The sequence below is a fragment of the Pristis pectinata genome, chromosome 9 (assembly GCF_009764475.1).
Source record: "Pristis pectinata isolate sPriPec2 chromosome 9, sPriPec2.1.pri, whole genome shotgun sequence".
Taxonomy (NCBI): domain Eukaryota; kingdom Metazoa; phylum Chordata; class Chondrichthyes; order Rhinopristiformes; family Pristidae; genus Pristis; species Pristis pectinata.
Window position 1 is genome coordinate 79,647,500 of NC_067413.1, and position 20,383 is coordinate 79,667,882.

Sequence of the window (20,383 nt, forward strand, 5' to 3'; positions counted from 1 at the left end):
AGGGAGATATGTTCATTGGATTTTTTTTTGGAGGGGTGATGGAATATGAGGTGTTGATCTAGAAGTCTCAGAACAACACCTCGTATTCTGTCTGGGTCGTCAACAACCCAATGATAGGAACATTGAATTGTCCAATTTCAGGTAACTCTTACCTCCTGTGTCTCTCTCTCGTGCTCCTTCCAATCCACCATCTGTCCTCCCCATTTTTGTTCCTTTCCCATATGCACCCTCAACCCTCATCGCCCAATGTATTTCCCTCCTCCCAACTGGTTCTATCCACCTAGTACCCACACAATTCACCCACCAGATCCGCCCTGCCATTTGGTTCCATCTGGCCGCCCTCTCTCCTTTTACTAGTTCCCATTATCACGTTCCTTGCTTATCAGGTTCCAACACTTGCAGCCTTTGTGTCACTGCTCATCACCCTCAAGCCTCTGTCTCTACCTTCACCTTATCCTCCCCCCACCCATCTCCAGCTGCCTTTTTTCTCCTCATCTGCTTCCACCTCCACTGTCTCCCAACTCCACCTGTTCACCTTCCCCACCTGGTTCCTTCTGCCTGCCATCCTTCACCCCTCCCTGGTCCACCTATCACCTACTGGCCCTCGTCTCGCCCTTCCCCTCTCCTCTTTATACTGGCTATGTTCCCTCTCCACTCTCAGTCCTGAAGCTGGGTCTTATCCTGAAACGTCAACAATTCCTTCCCCCCACCCCCCCACAGATGCTGCTCAACCTGCCGAGTTCAAGCACATACTACCTGAATCGACAGCTTAATCCCACTGGTATCAGACTCTTGAACAAACTTCTCATACGCTAATAGATGAAATCTTGAACTCTTGATCTGCCAATCTACCTCACTGTGGCCCTTGCAATTTATTTGCCCACCTGCACTTTCTGTAGCTGCAACACTATATTCTGCATTCTGTTTTGTTTTTACTGCCTCAGTGTCATTATGTATGGCATGATCTGTCTGGATGGCACACAGAGCAAAAGCTTTTCATTGTATCTCAGTATACATGACAATATTACTTAATGTATAATTGTTTAACAATTACAACAATCCATCCTGATGCAGGGTCTTGACCTGAAACCTTAGCAATTCCTTTCTTCGCACAGATATCTTTATGTCACATGTACATCGGAACACACAGTGAACTGCATCTTTGCGTAGAGTGTTCTGGGGGCAGCTTGCAAGTGTCGCCACGCTTCCAGCACCAACATAGCATGCCCATAACTTCCTAACCCGTATGTCTTTGGAATAAACTGGAACACCTGGAGGAAACCCATGCAGACGTGGGGATAACGTACAAACTACTTACAGACAGTGGCCAGAATTGAACCCGGGTCGCTGGCACTGTAATAGCGTTACACTAACTGCTACACTACCATGCCTGACCTGCTGAGTTCCTCCAGCAGTTTGATCTTGCTAAACAATTATACTTTGTTTTAAACACCCATCTTCTTCTACAGTTTATTCTTTTTACTTCAAAAATATATTGTGTTAGTAACTCTGCTATTTGTTGCTTCAGTGGTAGTCACTAGTTACCAGCTGCAAAACTCAGAAACTGGTCAGTCTCTTCTCTTTAAGGACACAATAAGACAAAAGCAAACCATGCATAGTTTGACAAGCTGAAACATACAGCTCATTCATTGAACTGTGATTATTGATAAAAATGGATGGGAATAAGTAATTAATTGTTTGTATTGATTTGTATTGAGGAGTAGGAGAGAAGAGTGGGAGAGGGTGAGAAAAATTAAAGTTCAGCGTTGTGCCTGACACCCTGTAGCACCACAGCACAGACTGGCATCTTGAAGGATGAGTGCAGTAAACTAGAGGGATGCGTGTCACTGGGAGATACACCAGGCACAATAAAATTGTAGTCTAGACACAAGGTGTAGGCATATGGTGTTAGGGTCACCAGGGGCATGGTCCACACAGCTGTACTGCCCCAGAAGATTTCAAGAGGTCAATGATTGGGATGCCTTCCTGAAAAGACTGATAAGGATGTGCAACAGATGGTTAATGCAATGTCAGAAATGTGGAGGAGTCCATCTCCAAGCTCTTGCAGGAGGTTGTGCAGGGCTGGGAGATGATAACCTCCATTCCAGGAGGGGATGCACAATTCTTTGCAAAAGCCAAGTGAAGGCAACATAACTTTATGCTCCTGTGCAGTTTCAACTTGATTCGCCTAGAGGCCTGGTATTGGCTGCACAAAACAGAGAGAATTGTGACTTGTAGCAGATATGCTGTCCTCATTGAACCACAAGATGCCATTTGTGAGTAGATTGCTCTTCTCGGTGCATACAGGGCTGCTCTTTATGAATAGCTGGCAGTTCCCCAGGAGCAAAGGAACATACTGAATGAGCAACTTGGTGTTCTTCACTAAAAGAGAGATTGCATGTATGAGCAGGTCTCTCTCCTATAGGAGAGGAGAGATGGCCCATGTGAATGTATCCCTCTTCTGCAGGAGCAGAGACTTGGCTCTGACTTCAAACCTCTTTGCCTGAAAATTGAGTCCTGCTCAGATTGTACTCAGCTGATTGAGGAGAAGGGTGAAGACGGTAGGGAGCAGACCCTTGTGAGTCAGGATCTCCTGGCTGGTTCATCTTCAGGCCCTGAAATCAATGCATGAGTGGTCTGAGTGCCAGCAGAACATTGGACCATTGGAACTGAGTTGCCTGCCAGATTGGTTGCTGAGTAGGTTTAGCACATTGATGTCTTCTTTTATGAGGGTGCATATGTACCTCCAACCACAACCACTTGGGTAGTGCTATCACCTATGCCTCACCCCCCCTGTGGAAGGCTGCCTAGACTGCTCCTTCAGTTGACTGAGGGCAGTAGTTTGAAGTTGGCCAATACAGGGCAAGAGCTTCTTATTGGTGCATAAGGATATTTGTGCAGACTTAAAAGGAAAGGGAGCAGCTCTTCAATAGCCAGACTGCAGCCATAGTGAGGACACTGTGAAGTAGTAATAGGATATTGAAACCCACTCACTAGGCTGACATTTGCAAAAGGCAACTGTTGAGATAAGTGCCATGATTTTTGATTTATTTCTCACTTAATTTTGCTTTGTTTTAAGTGAATCTCAAGTCATTAGCAATGCTCAAATGCGTTCTCATATGAGGAACATAATATACTTCATTGTGCAGACATATGTCAAACTGCTGTGATGTGAGATGTGGGTATTGCTGCATACTCTATGATGCCTCATTAAGAATGGTTACTAATGTCACACTGTGGACGCTATGGCAAGACAAAGGTTAAGAGAGTGTGCAGGCAGAGATGGGTTACAGACAGTGTGCAGTCACCCGTGCTGAGCAAGGTCCTTGAGAGCATAGCTCCTCTTTGCATAGCATGGGACCCGAGGTCATCTTGCATACCACCAAGACAAGATAAGGATGCAAACGAAGGATGCAAGGCACACACAATTGGACAATTAGTTACTCTAAGATATTATTGTCCATTAACATGTAGTTTCTATTGGTCATTAACACCTATATTAATGGAATATGATTGATATTTTTTGTATGCAAATGAAGGATTCTAAGGTGCACAAGATTTTAATTGGTCAATATCTGTTTAAAAAGACAACTCTTTGTCGAAACTTTAGAACAGTTTGGTGACAGGCACCAGACTGTTCTCCTTGTGCACAAGTAAATAAAGTGTGATTGAGAAATGAGTGCAAGTTGTCAGAGTCCAGTTAATTTGTGACAACAACACATGTCATGTCAATTGTTGCTGGACTGTGAGTTATGTTTTCCCATTAAAAATGAATGGAACACGATTGTAAATGCAACCTTGGTGCGAAGGTTTGTAGTGTGGAGAGGTCTACTAGGTCTGAATTGGGTCAGTCATTCAGCAGTCTCTTCATGAAATTCTGACAATGTCTCTATCTTTTGTTCAATTGGGGGATGAGATTTTGATGTTCAGCTGAGACATCCCTCTGGTAGCTCTACTTGCACTCGTATTCGTCTTGCTCCTTCAGGCTCAGCCTAATAACTCTCAGATTCCTTGTTTTAATGATATTCTTCCTCTGGCTGCTGTCTGTGGTGTGCAGGGTTGTGCAGCATGCAGTGTATTTTGATGAAGTCTTCACACCTGTTTGGTATATACTGCAGGATGTCCCCAGTGTGATGCATGTAACAAACTCTCAACTTTGGGAGAAAAATAGATGTTTTTCCTCAAGATTTTGGTAATGTAGTGGCTGTGGTTGTATTGGTGCTCAGCTGTTGTGGTTGGAGCCCAAATTGATGTGAAGAGTCCTAGAGATTGAGAGTAGCCCTGTGCCCCAGGCTTGATCCTTCTGGGCATTGCTGGCCACTGTAAATATCTAGCAGTGTGGCCTTCCTCAGAATGAAAGAGTCATGGGTACTTCCATCAAACATGGCATTTGCCATCATGATATTCTTCTTATGATTGATAACCAAAGGTACACTTAGGAAGCAAAAGTTCCATGTTATTAATCAGAGTCCTTACAGTGACTGCCTGCACTCATGAGGAACCAGCAAAGCTGGCAAATTGCAATCCCCGAATTGCCACCTTTTCCTCACTGAAATGTGAAAAAGGGTCTCATAATTTCTTTACTAGCGGAGACCCTGGGCGATTTCTCTGATGCTGCACTGAGCAACAAATTGAGAAATGTAGCATAGATCTATTGCTGCCACCTGGAATTATTCAGAGGCTAGGAATTGAGGCAATTATTGAATGAGTAACATGGCAGACTCCGTGGAACTTGGAATGCGTTTGAGCAGTATGCAATCAGTTCTGTGGCTGCGCAGTCATCAGCGTGCAGTGTCCCTGTAAATAGCAAGAAAGGCAGGATCACTGTGTGATCTGCTCTTATTTCTACTAAGACTAAACAGTCATAGTGTGGATATTTGAGTTTTGATCTGGGGCAGTACATGCGTTAATGTAATACCCACAAAATGCTGGAGGAACTCAGCAGGTCAGGCAGCATCCTTCCTCTGGTTCCCCACCTTCTTCTCTTTATTCCATGGTCTACTGTCCTCTCCTATTGGATTCCTTCTTCTCTAGCCTTTTGCCTCTTCCACCTATCACCTCCTAGCTCCTCACATCATTCCCTATCATCCTCCCTCCTCCACCCACCTATCTTCCCCCTCTCATCTGGACTCGCCAATCACCTGCCAGCTTGTTCTCCTCCCCCTCCCCCAACCTTTTTATTCTGGCTTCTGCCCCCTTCCTTTCCAGTCCTGATGAAGGGTCTGGACCCAAAACGTCGACTGTTTATTTCCCTCCATAGATGCTGCCTGACCTGCTGAGTTCCCCCTGCATTTTGGGCGTATAGCTCCAGTTTCCAGCATCTGCAGAATCTCTTGTGTCTCCGACGTGCGTTAATGTGCGGTCCTGCAACCAGTGACGATATTAAGTACATACCTGACATGGAGGGAAAGTAGGATATGTAAATGGGGGGGGGGGGGGGAGGCTAACAACTAAAGGTGGCTGGTCCAAATTTGCCAAAGTGATCTATTCCAGGTAAAAACTATTTTGGCTCATGTAATACTTAAAACAATGCATGCAGTAATCCAACTTCAGAGTGCTGTTATGACTGCATTTAAATTTCAGAAAATTTATATTTGACTGAGGCTCTTTAGGCAGGAAGTAGAACATATTTTTGAAGTCAGAATAAATAGAACAGATTATTCAGAGCTAGTGCCAGAGTCTTAGATGAAGTCCCAAGCTCTCTGTCATGGAATGGATAATATTTTAAAAAAAAAACATAGACATCTGGTTCTGGGTGAATGAACTGAAATACGAAAGGGAAAAGCTTGAGATTTTCTTCCAGAAGGAAATGCTTAGCTTGTTGCTTGGTTTTGTGAGGAAACAGGATGGTTATTTTTGGACTTTAACAAGATCAAAGCTTTGTTGTAGTTCCTGTGTGGGGCAAAATAAAAGGGGAAGGTAGTTAGTAGGATCAGTATAATCAAAAAGCAGATGTTGGAAATCTAAAATAAAAACAGAGAGTGCTGGAAATACTCAGCAGGTTATGCAGCATCTGTGGCTAGAGAAACAGGACTAACCTTTCAGTTCAATGACTTTTCATCAGAACTAACCAATTATTATCTGAAATAGTTGAATTCAGTGTTCAGCTGCTCTGAGGGTTGTGAGTCAGAAGAAGTCATATTGTTTCTCAAGCTTGCACTGGGTTTCATTGGAACAGCATAGAGATCTAAATAGAGTCGTACAGTACAGAAACAGTCTGCTTAGCCCAACTCGTTCATGCTGACCAAATGCCCATCCAAGCTAGTTGCATTTGCCCCGTTTGGCCCTTATCCTTCTAAACCTTCCCTATCCATCTACAACTGTCTTTTAAAAGTTGTAATTGCACCTGCCTCAACCATTCCCTCTGGCAGCTCATTTCATATACATACCATGCTCTGTGTGTGTATGAAATATTGTCCCTCAAGTACCTATTGAACTTGTAGGGCGGCATGGTAGTGTAACGCTGTTACAGCGCCAGTGACCCGGGTTCAATTCCACCACTGTCTGTAAGTTTGTACGTTCTCCCAGTATCTGCGTGGGTTTCCTCCGGGTGCTCCAGTTTCCTCCCACATTCCAAAGATGTACAGGTTAGGAGCTGTGGGCATGCTATGTTGGCGCCGGAAGAGTGGCGACACTTGTGGGCTGCCCCCAGCACATTCTCAGTAATGGAAAAAGATGGATTTCACTGTGTGTTTCAATGTACATGTGACTAATAAATAAATATCTTGTATCTTATTAAATTTTTCCCTTCTCACCTTAAACCTCTGCCCTCTAGTTCTTGATTCTCCAGCATAAGAGGCCAAAGAGAGAAAGGTCAGAGTAGAAGTTGTCTGGAGAATTCAAGTGACGGGCAATTGAAAGCTCAGAGGTCATTTGTAAAGGACTGAGTGAAGCTGTTCTGTCGTATCGAGTCACACAGCACAGAACCAGGCCCTTTGGCTCGCTGTGTCCATAGCAGACTTTGTATCTATCTATAACTAATCCCATTTACCCACATTAGGTCTGTAACCTCCCATGCCTTGGAAGTATATGTCTGCAGAATGATTACCCAATTTGTGTTTGACTTCCACGATATAGAGGAGACCGCGTTGTGAGAACTAAATGCAGTATATTAAATTTAAAGAGGCACAAGTGAACCACTGCCTCACCCGGAAGGAATGTTTGGATACTGGAAGTTGTGAAGTGAACAAAGTTGCATCTCCTGTAGTTCAATGGGAAGGTGCCCTGAGGAGGTTAATGGGTATTGGCGGAGATGGAAGAGAAAACCAGAATGTCGGGGAAAGAAGAATATCTTTAGCATGATGAAAGGCAAGGGGAGAGGAGGGTGTGTCTGGTGATGGCACCACAGTGAATGTGGCAGGAATTATGGAAGATGATGCATTGAATGTGGAGACAGCTTGGGTGGAAGGTGAGGACAAGGAGAATTCTAACCTTGTTCTGGTTGGGAGGAGACCGGGAAATAGAAAAGATATAATTGAGGTCCCCTCAGTTAAGATGAAGAAGAAATTACAATTAAGGGAAAAGTGAGCTATTTCAGAACCAATTGTATGGAAGGTGTGATTGATGTACAGCAGAGATACTGGCTGTCCTTGTAGGAGCAGTTTGGAAGAAGGTGCAGTCACAACATCTTTGGGAGACTGTGGGCTTGTAATGGTTATTGGTGGTGATCAAAAAGGGAAATGGAAAGGAAAAGTCAGATGTGGACCATGTGAAAGTGGGAGCACAGTGGAAATTGGCAGCCAGGAGCACCCGGGGGTTCTGCTTAATCAGCAAGAAGAGAGGTCCTTGCTTCTCTTCGAAATAGTACCATGGGATCATTTTATGTTCATCTGAATCAGCAGATGGGGCCTCTGTTTAGGATCACATCTAACATTGATGTACAAATTCAGAAGTGCTTTGAAGGATTGGCCTAAATTAACACTTTCTTGATGAGAAATTGGATTAAAAACAAATTGCAAGATAAGTGTTTTGTACATACTTTTAAGCATTTCCAATCATTTCTTGTTAAAGTTCTGCCAACTGGAAATTGGCCAGTGTATTTCCTATTTCAATTCACTTTAGTCATTTTCTTGACAATTTTGCATGTGTAATGATGTGCATGGTCTTAACTTATTGACAGAAGTTGGATCAAAGGTCACAACTTATGACCTTTGACCTTTAATTCACAGGAAATTGAGGAGTACGTTACATGGATAGTTGGGAATATACTCAAATTCAAAGGTCCCTACATGGATCTGGCTTTCATTTTTACTAACTCCCCAACATTGATTTTAATGTGATTTTTTTTTCAGATGGGTAGCAGTTGTAAAGATTGCAGTCTCCACTTTTGTCCAGTTATGGGCATATCCGTCATGGATTTTGGCAGAAGAACTGCCCCATTTAGTAATGCAGATCATGGAGAAAATGTTTGTCTTGGATGGTCCTTGGGGACCAAGAATGATATCCTTCCGCTCAGGTTGTGAAGCGTGGAAGATGCTTGCCCATGGGTTCCTTTAACATGGGATGGGTGTTGCAATGAGCTATCACACAGACTTGACAGAGCAAGGTGTTGATCCAATGGCAATAGATCCAAGATGATTGGAGACTAGGCTGTGCTGCACAGACTTAGTACACACATGTACACGCAAGCACATTTGCTTGTTCCTTCTCCCTAAGTACACTGATTCATAAACATGGGCATAAACGGACATGATTTTGCCCATACCCTCTTCCTCAGTTCCTGTTTCTTGTCCCTTGTCCCCGTCTCACCTGATATCCTTTGTGCTTCAATCTCCCTCCCTGTCAGCCTCCCCATTGATTCACATCCTCTTAATCTTTTCCTTCTTGATCCCTGCTCTCTCTCAATCGCATGCCTGCCTTCTCCTCCATGCTCCAATGGATGGTGTCAGGGATGCTCCCCATTTGTTGATCACTCTCTCCCATCCCAGCAGTTGTACGGCCCAAGCCGGTGACCTACCTCAGATCCCTGAGCCCCACCAAGTAATATTTTAATGACAATCAACACAGGTGCACCTCAAGGATGCATGCTTAGCCTACTGCTCTACTCTCATGACTGTGTGGCTAGGCATTGCTCAAGTGCCATTTATAAATTTGCCGATGACCCCACTGTTGTTGGCAGAATCTCAGATGGTGATGAGGAGACGTACAGGAATGAGATAGATTGGTTGGTTGGGTGGTGTCACAACAACAACCTTGCACTCAACGTCAGCAAGACCAAGGGACTGATTGTGGACTTCAGGAAGGGGAAATCAAGAGAACACACACCAGTCCTCATTCGGAGGTCAGCGGTGGAAAGGGTGAGCAGCTTCAAGTTCCTGGCCGTCGACATCTCAGAGGATCTATCCTGAGCCCAGCACATTGATGTAAACATGAAGAAGGCACTCCTGTACCTCCTTCCTGATGGTAGTAATGTGAAGAGGGCATGTCCTTGGTAGTGAGGGCCCTTAATGATGGATATTGTCTTCTTGAGGCACCGCCTCTTGAAAATGTCCTCGATGGTAGGGGTTGGGGGGGGCGGGGTTGTGCCTGTGATGGAGCTGGCTGAGTCTACAACCCTCTGCAGCCTCTTTCAATCCTGCGCATTGGGCCCTCAAGACCCCCACTCAATGTTTCAGGAACAGCTTCTTCCCCTCTGCCATCAGATTTCTGAATGGTCCATGAACACAACCTCATTATTCCTCTTTTGCACTATTTATTTATTTTTGTAACTTATAGTTTTTTTTAATGTCTTTATGTCTTGGGCTGTACTGTTGCTGCAAAACATTAAAATTCATGACATATGTCGGTAATAATAAACCTGATTCTGATTCTGTCAATTGCAAAATCTTTGTAATGTATTGGTTCTGGTATGTTGAAATGAATGAATCCTTGTCAAAGCTGTGCACCTTCAATAGTGTGTTGGCAATATGCATGTACCCAATTGGCATTTACTTAATGTCACAGATGCTGGATGACAGAAGAATATGGCAAAAGGAGCTGGACTAGGTCATATGGCCCCTTGACCCTGCTTTGTCATTTGATGAAATCGTGGCTGATCTGATCTTTGCCTATCTTCACTTTCCTTCTCTTTTCTATAACTCTTGACTTCTTTATCAAATTTATATTGCATTTTGGCCTTGAACATTTTCAGTGATACAGCCTCCACAGCTCTTTGGGATGCAAAATGGTTGGACAAACTGGGCTGGATAAACTAGGGTTGCTTTCTCTGGAGTGGCAGAGGCTGTGGAGAGACCTGATAGAAAGTTATAAAATTATGAGAGGCATAGACAGAGGAGACAGCTGGCATCTTTCTCCGCAGGGTCAAAGTGTCTAATACTAGAGGGCATGCATCTAAGGTGAAAGGGGTGGGGGGAGGAAGTTCAGAGGAGACGTGCAGGGCAAGTTTCTTCTTACACAGAGTGTGTTGGGTGCCTGGAATGCGCTGCCAGGGGCAGTGGTAGAGGCAGATATGATAGAGGTTTTTAAGAGGCTCTTGGATAGGCACATGATTATACAGAGAATGGAGGGATATGGACCATGTGCAGGCAGATGGGATTAGGTGTCACTAGCTTAATTAGTTTGGCACATTGTGGGCTAAAGGACCTGTCCCTGTGTTATTACTGTTCTATATTCTATAAAATTCCATAGACTCATAAACCCTCTGAGATGAAATTCCTCCTCATTTTCATCTTAGATGGGCAAACATTTTATCTGAAACTCTGCCCATGAGATGCAACATCCTCTCAGGATATACTTTGCCAATCCCTCACAGAATCTTAAATGCTTCAAAAAGATCACCTCTCATTCTTCGAAACTCCTTTGTGTATAGGTCTAATCTGCTCAGCCTTTCCTAAAACAACCCTTTCATCCCAGAAATGAACCGTGAACTTTCTCTGGACTATCTCTTGTGCAAGTATATCCCTCCTTAAGTAAGGAGACCAAAGCTGCATGCAATACACCAGACCTGGTGTCACCAACTTTCTGCACAGTTGCAGCAGGTACAGTTGATGTTACAGGTATGGACATTACTGTTAGCTAATATTGTAGAAAAGAATGGATAGAAATATAATGAAGGTTGTAAAAGGTCACATAAAGAGGAAGAGAACAGATTATGCCAAGCTGAATTGTAACATACATATTCCAATTTTTCCATTCCATATGATGCATTTATATTGCAGAAGGTAGAAACAATCAAACACACAAAAGTGCAACAAAAAAACACTTGGAACATTTTATGGTTAACAAAGGAAGTTCTTCCTTAATTCATCAGACATAACAAAACTGCAAAGAAGAACATTTGATAAAACAAGTGGCTAGTTGTTGGATTGATTATATTACAGGATTTTTCAAGATTTAATACCTGGACAATAATTTCACTGGTGAAATACTACACCATAACAAAAGTCTAGAATTCAGTAAGTAGTGTATTTGCAGAAAGATAAAGCATGTACAATTTACGTCAAATCAGTGGAGGCATGCAAATAGAAAAATAATATACATTTGTGGTATTTCAGTGTAATTTTTTATCTGTAAGAGTTTACAAGGCAAAGTGGTTGTAATCCTTGAGACAGTTATGAAAAGGCACAAGTTTCACAAATGGCTGTCTGGAGTTAAAGCCAGCCTGAACCTTTTAATTAGAGAGTAAATTGTGGATACAGCAGGTGCCAGGAGGCAGTCTGTTGGCCTGGGAGATGTACAGCATCGGCAGTGGCACAGGCAAAAGGCGGGCTTTGTGATCTTCTTTTACAATGGGAGAGGCTTTGGCACTGGAATCAAAGTCAAAGTTGACTTTATTGTCATATGCACGAGTACACGTATGCACGGATGCAATGAAAGACTTACTTGCAGCAGCATCACAGGGTCATAGCATCATATAAGTAGCTTTCACAAGAAAAATATAAATTACACACAGTTTCACAAGAAAGAAAGAAGTGGAGAGGTTATGTTTCTGTGGGTATCCAGAAAGTCCTCCAGATGTCACTGTAAAGCTAGTGGGATAAATTTTCAGTGACTGCATTCTGCCATTTCTTATTAAACACACCAGATGCTGCTTAATGTGCTTCACCCCCATCACTCACCCACAATAAATGACAATTGGTTTAGTTTTGTATGTTCAACCAAACCCTCACTTAACACATCTAACACCCACTTCTCACAGCTTCCACATACTGTCATCTATTCAACCATGACAGGCACGTCACCAGGTAACCTAGCACTGCACTGCCAAGGTTTCTTCCCTCTGGCAGGAAAAGATGGCACAGGGAAGGAAGTCTGTCATTCTTATCTGGTCTGACAATATCTGACTTGAGAGCCATCTCTGCTTTTCTGAAATGGCATTCAAAGCCGTCAGGGGCCAATTAGGAATGGGCAATAAATGTTGGTCTTGTTAGTGACATACATTCAGATGTTGACAGGTTGTCATTTAGAGGTTAACTTAGGGTCAGAACCTGCATAGGTTAAGTTACCTATTGGGGTGTCTTATAGCCAGGGAATAGGGAATTGATAATGCAGTTGGCTGCTCTTCAGGGATGAGGTTGCATGTGCATTGTGTGACCGAAGACACAAATGAGGAGTTTGATGGAATTGATGAATATGCATAATAAAAATGCTTGGTGAATTGATACTCCTGCCAGGAAACCTGTGAAAATATCAGGAAGCATGCTGGAGTCTAGCACCAATTCCCTCAGGACTTGGTACCCATCATTACCAACATGTTAGTGATGGACAACTGCCTTTGCAGATTTGAGGGCCAGTGTGTTTGTGCGTGTACGTGCACAGTCACACATAGTTATGTATAGAACTGAAGACCTGTGTCATTAGTAGAGAGCCCTTGTTGCACAGTCTTTCATGTGTTATGGTGGTTGAAATACAGATGGTGTGGCAGCCCACTGTAAAGTGAAAGCATTATGATTAGTGTGTGTTTATTATCTCAGTTTGTCAGACTCATTCTCAGATACACAGCAGAAAGGTGAATTAGAATGAATGAAATGTGACATCCTTAAAGAAGCATGCATACAATCATTGATGTTTTGTACCATGGTGGGGGAGGGGGGGAGGTGGAATACCTGCAATCCTTTTTATGTCACATGCTCACTCCACCTATTGCAAGGGAAAATGAAATGTGCTTTGTTTTCTTGGATTAGAGGTCACAGTGGACAGAAAAAAATGCTGGATGTTGCAAGTTTCCCCAGATGCAGCTTGGAAAGAGCATGATATGTGGAATTATTGGTTGCTGTGTCTTTGATAGCGATTAGAAAAGCAGTCCACTCTCTGTGCTGAGACAGGATTAGTTGCCAGAGTAGAAGCAATATTTTAGCTAAGGTTTCCTTAACTGAAGTATGAATGACACACAAAATATTCCTTGCTGAGGTTCAGGTGGATGAATTTCAGGTAGATAAGACTTGCTGACGAGAGCCCTTCTCTTCTCCTTCTCCTTCTCCTTCTCCTTCTCCCACTACCAGTTTTTTCCCCTTTGCCTGTTAGGCTATTCGAAGGCAAATGAACACTGATGCATCCTCAGCACTAATCAGATCAAGCAGCTTTATGGAAAGAGAAATATATGAGCATCCGTGTCTGGGAGCTAGTGGTTTATCTCCAATCCTTCAGCATTTGATAACCATTCCTTGCAGATTTTAGAGAACTCTAGGAAACATCAAACACTTATCAAATAGTATCAAAAGCCTGCAGAATTCAATTAGCAACTATTGTGCAAATTGTTGATGTTCTTTTTCAATAGCTGTGCTGGGTAGGTTTGGGAATTGGTGGTTTCTCCTGCTGCTGAATATAAGGTTGTTAGCTAGAGCTCTGAACTAAACATTGTGATCTGCCTGTTCTCCATACTTCTATGGTGCATTTGTGTCATACTTGCTAATATGTTACAAATGTGGTAGTTGGTGTAACTTGTACTCCAAACAAAGAACTATGATGTGTACTTTGAGGTCCCTGTCTTCAGATATTACAAGCCAGGCTAGAGGAGATCATGCTGGAAATTTGTGTGACAACTTATAACCATTCATTTCTTTGGAGAAGCTCCAAGTGCCTCTGGGCTAAGGTCAGCCCAGCCTTCTTGGCTTGTATGGTTATCCTCTTAAACTCATCTTGTCTGAATTAGGGTTTGCCTGCTCTATCCCAGTACTCACTCTTATTTTAATATATGCTGCTTGGTTTGTTTCTCCTCAAGTCTGGCCTCTAAAAAGTGGTGTGAGATAAAAATTAATTGTCTCCGTTTGTCAGACCTGCTCTCGGATACATGACAGAAGGGTGTGTTAGAATGAATGAAGGGAATTGGAAGAAATGAAAGACAATAGTGAGAAAGATAATTGAGGATCAAAAGACAGACAATAACACCACAGTGAGAAGAATTTGTGGAAAGCAAATAGGTAGACGAGTGACCAAAAAAGAATAAGGGGAAAAAAAACAAAATGTTGGAGATAGTCAGATCTCTCAGAGCACCTGTGGAGAGAGAAATGGAGTTAACATTTCATTTTGTTGACCTTTCATCAGAATGATACAACCTAGTACTGAGGAAAAGTTGCTGTTAAATCTGTTCCTCTACTCACAGATGCTGCCCTACCTGCTGAATACTTTTTTTATTTCCAGCAACTGTAGTTTTTCACATTTCGAATAAAGGATGTTTTCGATGTTGAGATACTATTCATTCGTGGTTGCTGGCTCTACAGTCTGCAGCTGGGAAATGCATTGTTCAGCTGCTCCAGTGTATGCATATTTAGAATGAGTGACCCAGGATGAGCTTCTGCCCCACAAGAGTTCAACAGTTAGTAAAAGAGACATTTACGGTGTAATGTGGTCCTTGGTATTCTAATAACCATAAATTAAATAATTATAATTCAATGTTCATGGCATTTTGAAGAAACTGCATGAGACGAAAGAAAATGTTTTATTATCTCTTCAGCAGCTGTTGGTTAAAGATATGATTTTTGATAGCTAAAATAGATTAATGGGTCAGAGTTGAATTTTGACTGAGATAAAGAAAATGGAATTGCAAATATATTGTGTGCCCATTAAATTCCAATTTTATGCTATTTACATGTGTTTTAACTGGCGTGGTAAGTTGTTAATTGGCAATTTTGGAACTGACCTCTGATGTTCTCAGACTGTTCATCTGCAACCTTAGCAAAACAGTACAGATGTTATTGCTAGATTTCTGTGGCTTTTCAACTATCATGGCAGAGTAACAAGGGAATTTCTGCACAAATAATTTAGCAAATCATGGAGATTTTTAAAAAATTTAAGCACCATTGAGGTACAATTATTATTTGACATTTTGAACTGTCAAGAATCAATTTTATTTTGCTTTGTGTCTTTTTAGGGATCCAACATAACAGATTCATGCACTGAAATGCTGATGCAAGGGACTTTGCTGAAAATTTCAGCTGGGAATATTCAGGAACGAGTTTTCTTCCTCTTTGATAACTTGCTGGTATATTGTAAAAAGAAGCATAGGTGGGTGTTTTTATTTCACTGTTTATGATCTGGAAATGCTTTGAAGTGAACAATACTCCATATGGGGTACATAATTTAAGAGTGGCTGTACTTGTAAGATTTGCAAATCCTTATTTGAGTAACCAGAGGGAATGTTTCTAAGTCATTGAGTACCTGGCCAAAGGTTGTCTGAAGTTAAGTTTAAAGAGAAGTAAATGGGAGTGTATGAAGGTGCTGGTGGGGAGGGTTGGAGCAGTGTATTTCTTTAATTTGTACAGATGCATCAGTTATACATTTAGTGTGTGGTATTATTCATCTTGCACCACAGGTTGAAACTATATGGTATCATATCTAATGTATAAGGAAAATAAAAATATCAAGCTGTTCTCATTGTCTCACATAAGAGTTTAACTGTACTAACTTGCTGAAACATGGGCTATCAAATGTTAATTATGAAGGCTTTATTGCCAGATAATTACAATGATGAATTTATTATTTCAAAATGCTCCAGTCATTTTAATCTTGATTTCAAATGTTAAAACTCAAGCCAATACAGTTATGAATGGTCGACTTATGTACAGCCCATACATACGAATGAGCATTTGGGAGACTGGTGGGATGGATTTGCTGGCTGCTGCAAGGCTGCAGGCATCCTTTGCCATTTGGTAACTCGGTCTGCAACCACATTTCTGACTTGCGAACTGTCTGGGTTATGAACAGTTCATGGGAACATAACCCTGCCATAACCTGGGGAAGACCTGTCAGGAAATTGTATTCTAAGGAAATTACTTGTCTGTTTCCCATTGTGGTTTTTATGCTTTTCTAATTCCTTGTTCTTCATCATCATTCATGTTGGTCAGTTTGCCTCTGTCAGAAAGTTGTGGCTTTGTAGCATACAAGCAGAAAATGTTGAACTGCTGAGGGAGAACAGCACAGTCAGAATTGCCAACTATTGATCAAGGCTTAAATCAAGGCCTTGTCTATCTTCTCAGGTGGTTTGAAAAGATTCTTCAATATGACTGAAGAACTGTAGGGAAATCTTCACTGGTGTCTTGGCAAATATTTATTCCTCAACTACTGCCTAAAAACAGATTATCTAGACATTGCATAGTTGCTGTGGGACTTTGCTGGCATAACTTGGTTGCTGTCTTTCCCTGCTTTATGAAGGAGTAGATTTAAGAAAGATTTTTTTTATTCGATGTGAGGTGTTTACAATGCCTTGAGGTTATGAAAGGGGCTAAATAAATGCAAGTTTTTTCTAAGTGTTTATAGATACAGTTATATAGCTATAATTATCAGCTGCCACTTCATTCAATATTCCACAGTAGAATGAATATTGTCACAATAGAATAAGTCACAATAGAATATACTTGCTTGACTTGTGTGTGCATGGGATGGCAACCTATTTGTTCAAGGAACCTAGATATAATATTTTAAGGCAATGGTTGGATTAAAAATGAACTTGTCAGATGTTTTGCACTAATTTCCATGTTTCCCATGTGCTACATGCCCTCTGGTGTCCCAACCTGTAGGTTAGTTAAAATTTAGCCCAACATTTCCATTCATTTATAAACGTGTATCTAAGGACAATAATAAAGCTGTCTTTTTCATTTTATTACCTTTTTATTATTCCATCCACCTGCTGGTGTTTTTCAATATTCTTTGCAGCAACTTTGAATCGCATCAAGTATCTCAATCTGGTCTGGTAATTGCAGAAGAACAGCTGGCAATTTCATAAGAGCAGTTGGTAATTTCATAAGAGCAGTTGGTAATTCATTGCATATGCCATACGTTTGTTTGAAGTTCAAAAGATCCAAGATGGATAGGCTTAATTTTATACTTCCTGTTCTCTGATCATTTTGATTTTTAAAACTTTCTTATTGAGCAAACAGTATTCAAAAATAGGAGTCAGAGTGAAAAGGATTTTTTAGTATTTGTTATTGGGGTGTAGATATTGCTGGCAATGCTAACATTTATTGATCATCCCTAATTGTTCTGAACTGAGCAGGCATTTAAGAGTCTTCCACAATCCAGTATGTTCATGGTTCCCATTACTGAGGCTAACTTTAAAAAAAAATCCATATTTTGTTTGTTTACTTGAATTTAGATACGCCAGTTGCCATTGGTGGAATTCAAACTCATGCCTCTGCATCAATGGTCCAAAACTCTGGATGCCAGTCTTAACCACTGCACCATTATAACCAATTTGAAAATAGGCTGACAAGTAAACAAATCTTTTCACTTTGCATTTATCTCAAAATGTCAATTTAGTTCACAGTGATAAAATTGGTTTGTTATGCATTCAGATCATGACGAGAAATTAGATGCATGCACAATCTTGTTGTTGTCTTCTAGTCTCCTTGCAAAGATGCAAGTGGCAAAAATGCTCCATGAGAATTATGAAACAACTGAAATATTTGAAGTTCCACATGACTCGGTGCAACGTTGATCATCTGACATAGGAGTTCTGATTTTAATTTGTCCCACGTGGGGTTTTGCGGGCCATTTTAAATGTTGGGCACATAACATATTTTACAAGTTATCGGCCTGCAGTTTTAACCAGGCAGAGTTCCAATGGCAGATGATCCTGTTCATGTCATTGTTATCATTTATCTTCTCCATCCTCCCTCCATTTCCTTCCCTACTTTCTCAGCATGTTATTCAAATCTGGGGAAACTATGATCCTTCATTATTACTGCAGGAAGGTATTAGTTACACTACAAGCATTAAAAGTAATTTTGTCAAGGTCCAGTTACATTGTTGATCCTCTTTTAACCACTGTGAAATTGCATGGGAAAATTAGAGAAGAAAACACTTGCTGCTTTCCTACATATTATGTGTTTGACTCTGTGTCTACTGGAGCAGGGCAGGTGGTGGGTGTGAAGTGCTCTTCCAAATCTTTCAATAATTCAACCTCAGGAAAATATAATTATCCCAGTGGCTGATTTCCCTTTCTCATATTAACCATTCAGTGTCCAAATGGCATTGCATTATAATTGTTGAAGAATGAGAAATTTTGTTGCATATTCTGATGACACAGAATTAGGATGTACTTGAATAAATCAAATTCATTCAAGATCTGAAATAACAATCAAAAAAATTGACTTTACTCCTATTCACAAGACTAGATTTAGACTGAGTCCCATTAGTAAAACAAGGCTGTACACAAGAAATTAAAAACAGAAAATTCTGGAAGTAGTCAGCAGATCAGGCAGCATCTGTGGAAAGAGAAACAGAACTAATGTTTTATTGGAATTGATGGAATTTCATCAACCTGAAACATTAACTTTGTTTCTCTGTCAGACCTGATGAGTATTCCAGCATTTTCTGCTTTTTAATGCAGATTTTTGTTATTTGTTTATTTTTGAACTCTGTAAGCATTATATGTTATATCCATCTCATGTTTATAACATCATAATCACCAAAAACATATCATTTAAATACTATTCCTGTTGCTCAAGGAATTCTTATAGTAAATACATTATACGACATGCTCTTGATAATTCAGGACTAAATCAAGGCTCCATAAAACTCAATTTATAACATGATTGGAATGAACTCTGTAAAGGAGGTAACCTAGATTTGTGACCCATTGAATAAAAGATGCTGTGATTAAACTTGCAGACGCTTAAAGAATACCTCACACCCAAAGAAAGTACCTGATGGACATCGGTATCTTTTTCGTGGCAGAATAAATACAGAGGTCATGGAAGTGGAAAATGTTGATGATGGAACAGGTATTTATTTTTCACATTGCTTGAACAGATGTTTAAGGATTTTATTTATTTTATCTATGTGATGGATTCAAAATGTCACCAAATATAGATATTATATTGGTGGTAATATCAATGCAACTAAATTTTATTTTGACAGTTAAATATTAACTTCAAATAGTCAAAAATTAAAGATCAACTGTGGATCTGACAATGGACATGCCTTTGAGTATTCAGCTGAGTTGAACATCTTAAGTATCAATAATCTGCAACACAATTGTGGATGCTGTTTTGATTATTAGAAGGTTAAGAAGCTTAAAATGCAACATTCAGCTTTGGAGAATGCATTCAGGCAAACATAGGACAGGACTTGACGGAAATCATGGCAGGCAATTGCTGACATTCAGATAGCTGAGGGAGGCTAAATTCACTTAGCCCTATAAACAGGCATGGAGATCATGTGTGATAAACTTCTCCATTCAATGTAATCTAGATAGCCCATCAACTTAATACAGGCTACTCATTACAATGATTGTAGCATCCATTTAGGGTTAAGTGTGCTATTCCTCATATGGACACCAGCAGTGGAACAGTTTCATGAGTTATAGCCAGCCTCCACTACTGTAAATTAGGAGCAAATCCCATAATCACAATAAGCCTTTCAGACATGTGGAGGGAGTAAGAAAAAGCTAAGCAGTTCAGTGCCAGGAGTCGAGCACCGAGGGTCTGGATACAGAAGTCCTGAAAGATTAGTGAACTCGCTCGGCAGTTAAGGGCAGTAAATGCACCTTCAAATTCCATATTTTACCTACAGCTCCACTTCCCAGGCACTGTTTAATCCATAACACCCTGACATTCACTGACTAACCATCTGTATGAATCAGGAGGTGAAAATAAATAATAAAAAAAATCCCTGTAACACTTGAAATCTAAAGTACAAACAGAAAATGCTAGAAATACTCAGCAGGTCAGGCTGCAAATGTAGGAAGAGAAACAGCTGATGTTTCAGGTTGAACTGGGAAGGGGACAAAAGAAGCTTATTAAGCTCCAGGGAGGGTGCGGGATGGGAGGTATCCTCCTGCTCTTGACTTCACAACTCCTACGTTGACCACATGACCTTATTTACAGTTTATCCCCATGGTTACCCCAGCTTTACCCTATTAGAGACATTCCCCTCTCCCCTGCCCTGCTGGAGTGCCTGGAATGCACTGCCAGGGAAGGAGGTGGAAGCGGATACAATAGCAATGTTT

The 20,383-nt window shown here is 41.2% G+C and overlaps 1 protein-coding gene across 4 annotated transcripts in view; it reads left to right on the top strand.

The window, feature by feature from the left end:
• prex2 (phosphatidylinositol-3,4,5-trisphosphate-dependent Rac exchange factor 2) overlaps window positions 1–20,383 on the top strand; it is a 323,008-nt gene that overhangs the window by 100,856 nt on the left and 201,769 nt on the right. For all 4 annotated transcript variants that reach the window (XM_052023230.1, XM_052023227.1, XM_052023229.1 and 1 more), the window contains exons 7-8: window positions 15,308–15,441; window positions 19,045–19,157. In XM_052023230.1, coding sequence (XP_051879190.1) covers window positions 15,308–15,441; window positions 19,045–19,157 — 247 coding nt within the window. The remainder of the gene's footprint in view (window positions 1–15,307; window positions 15,442–19,044; window positions 19,158–20,383) is intronic.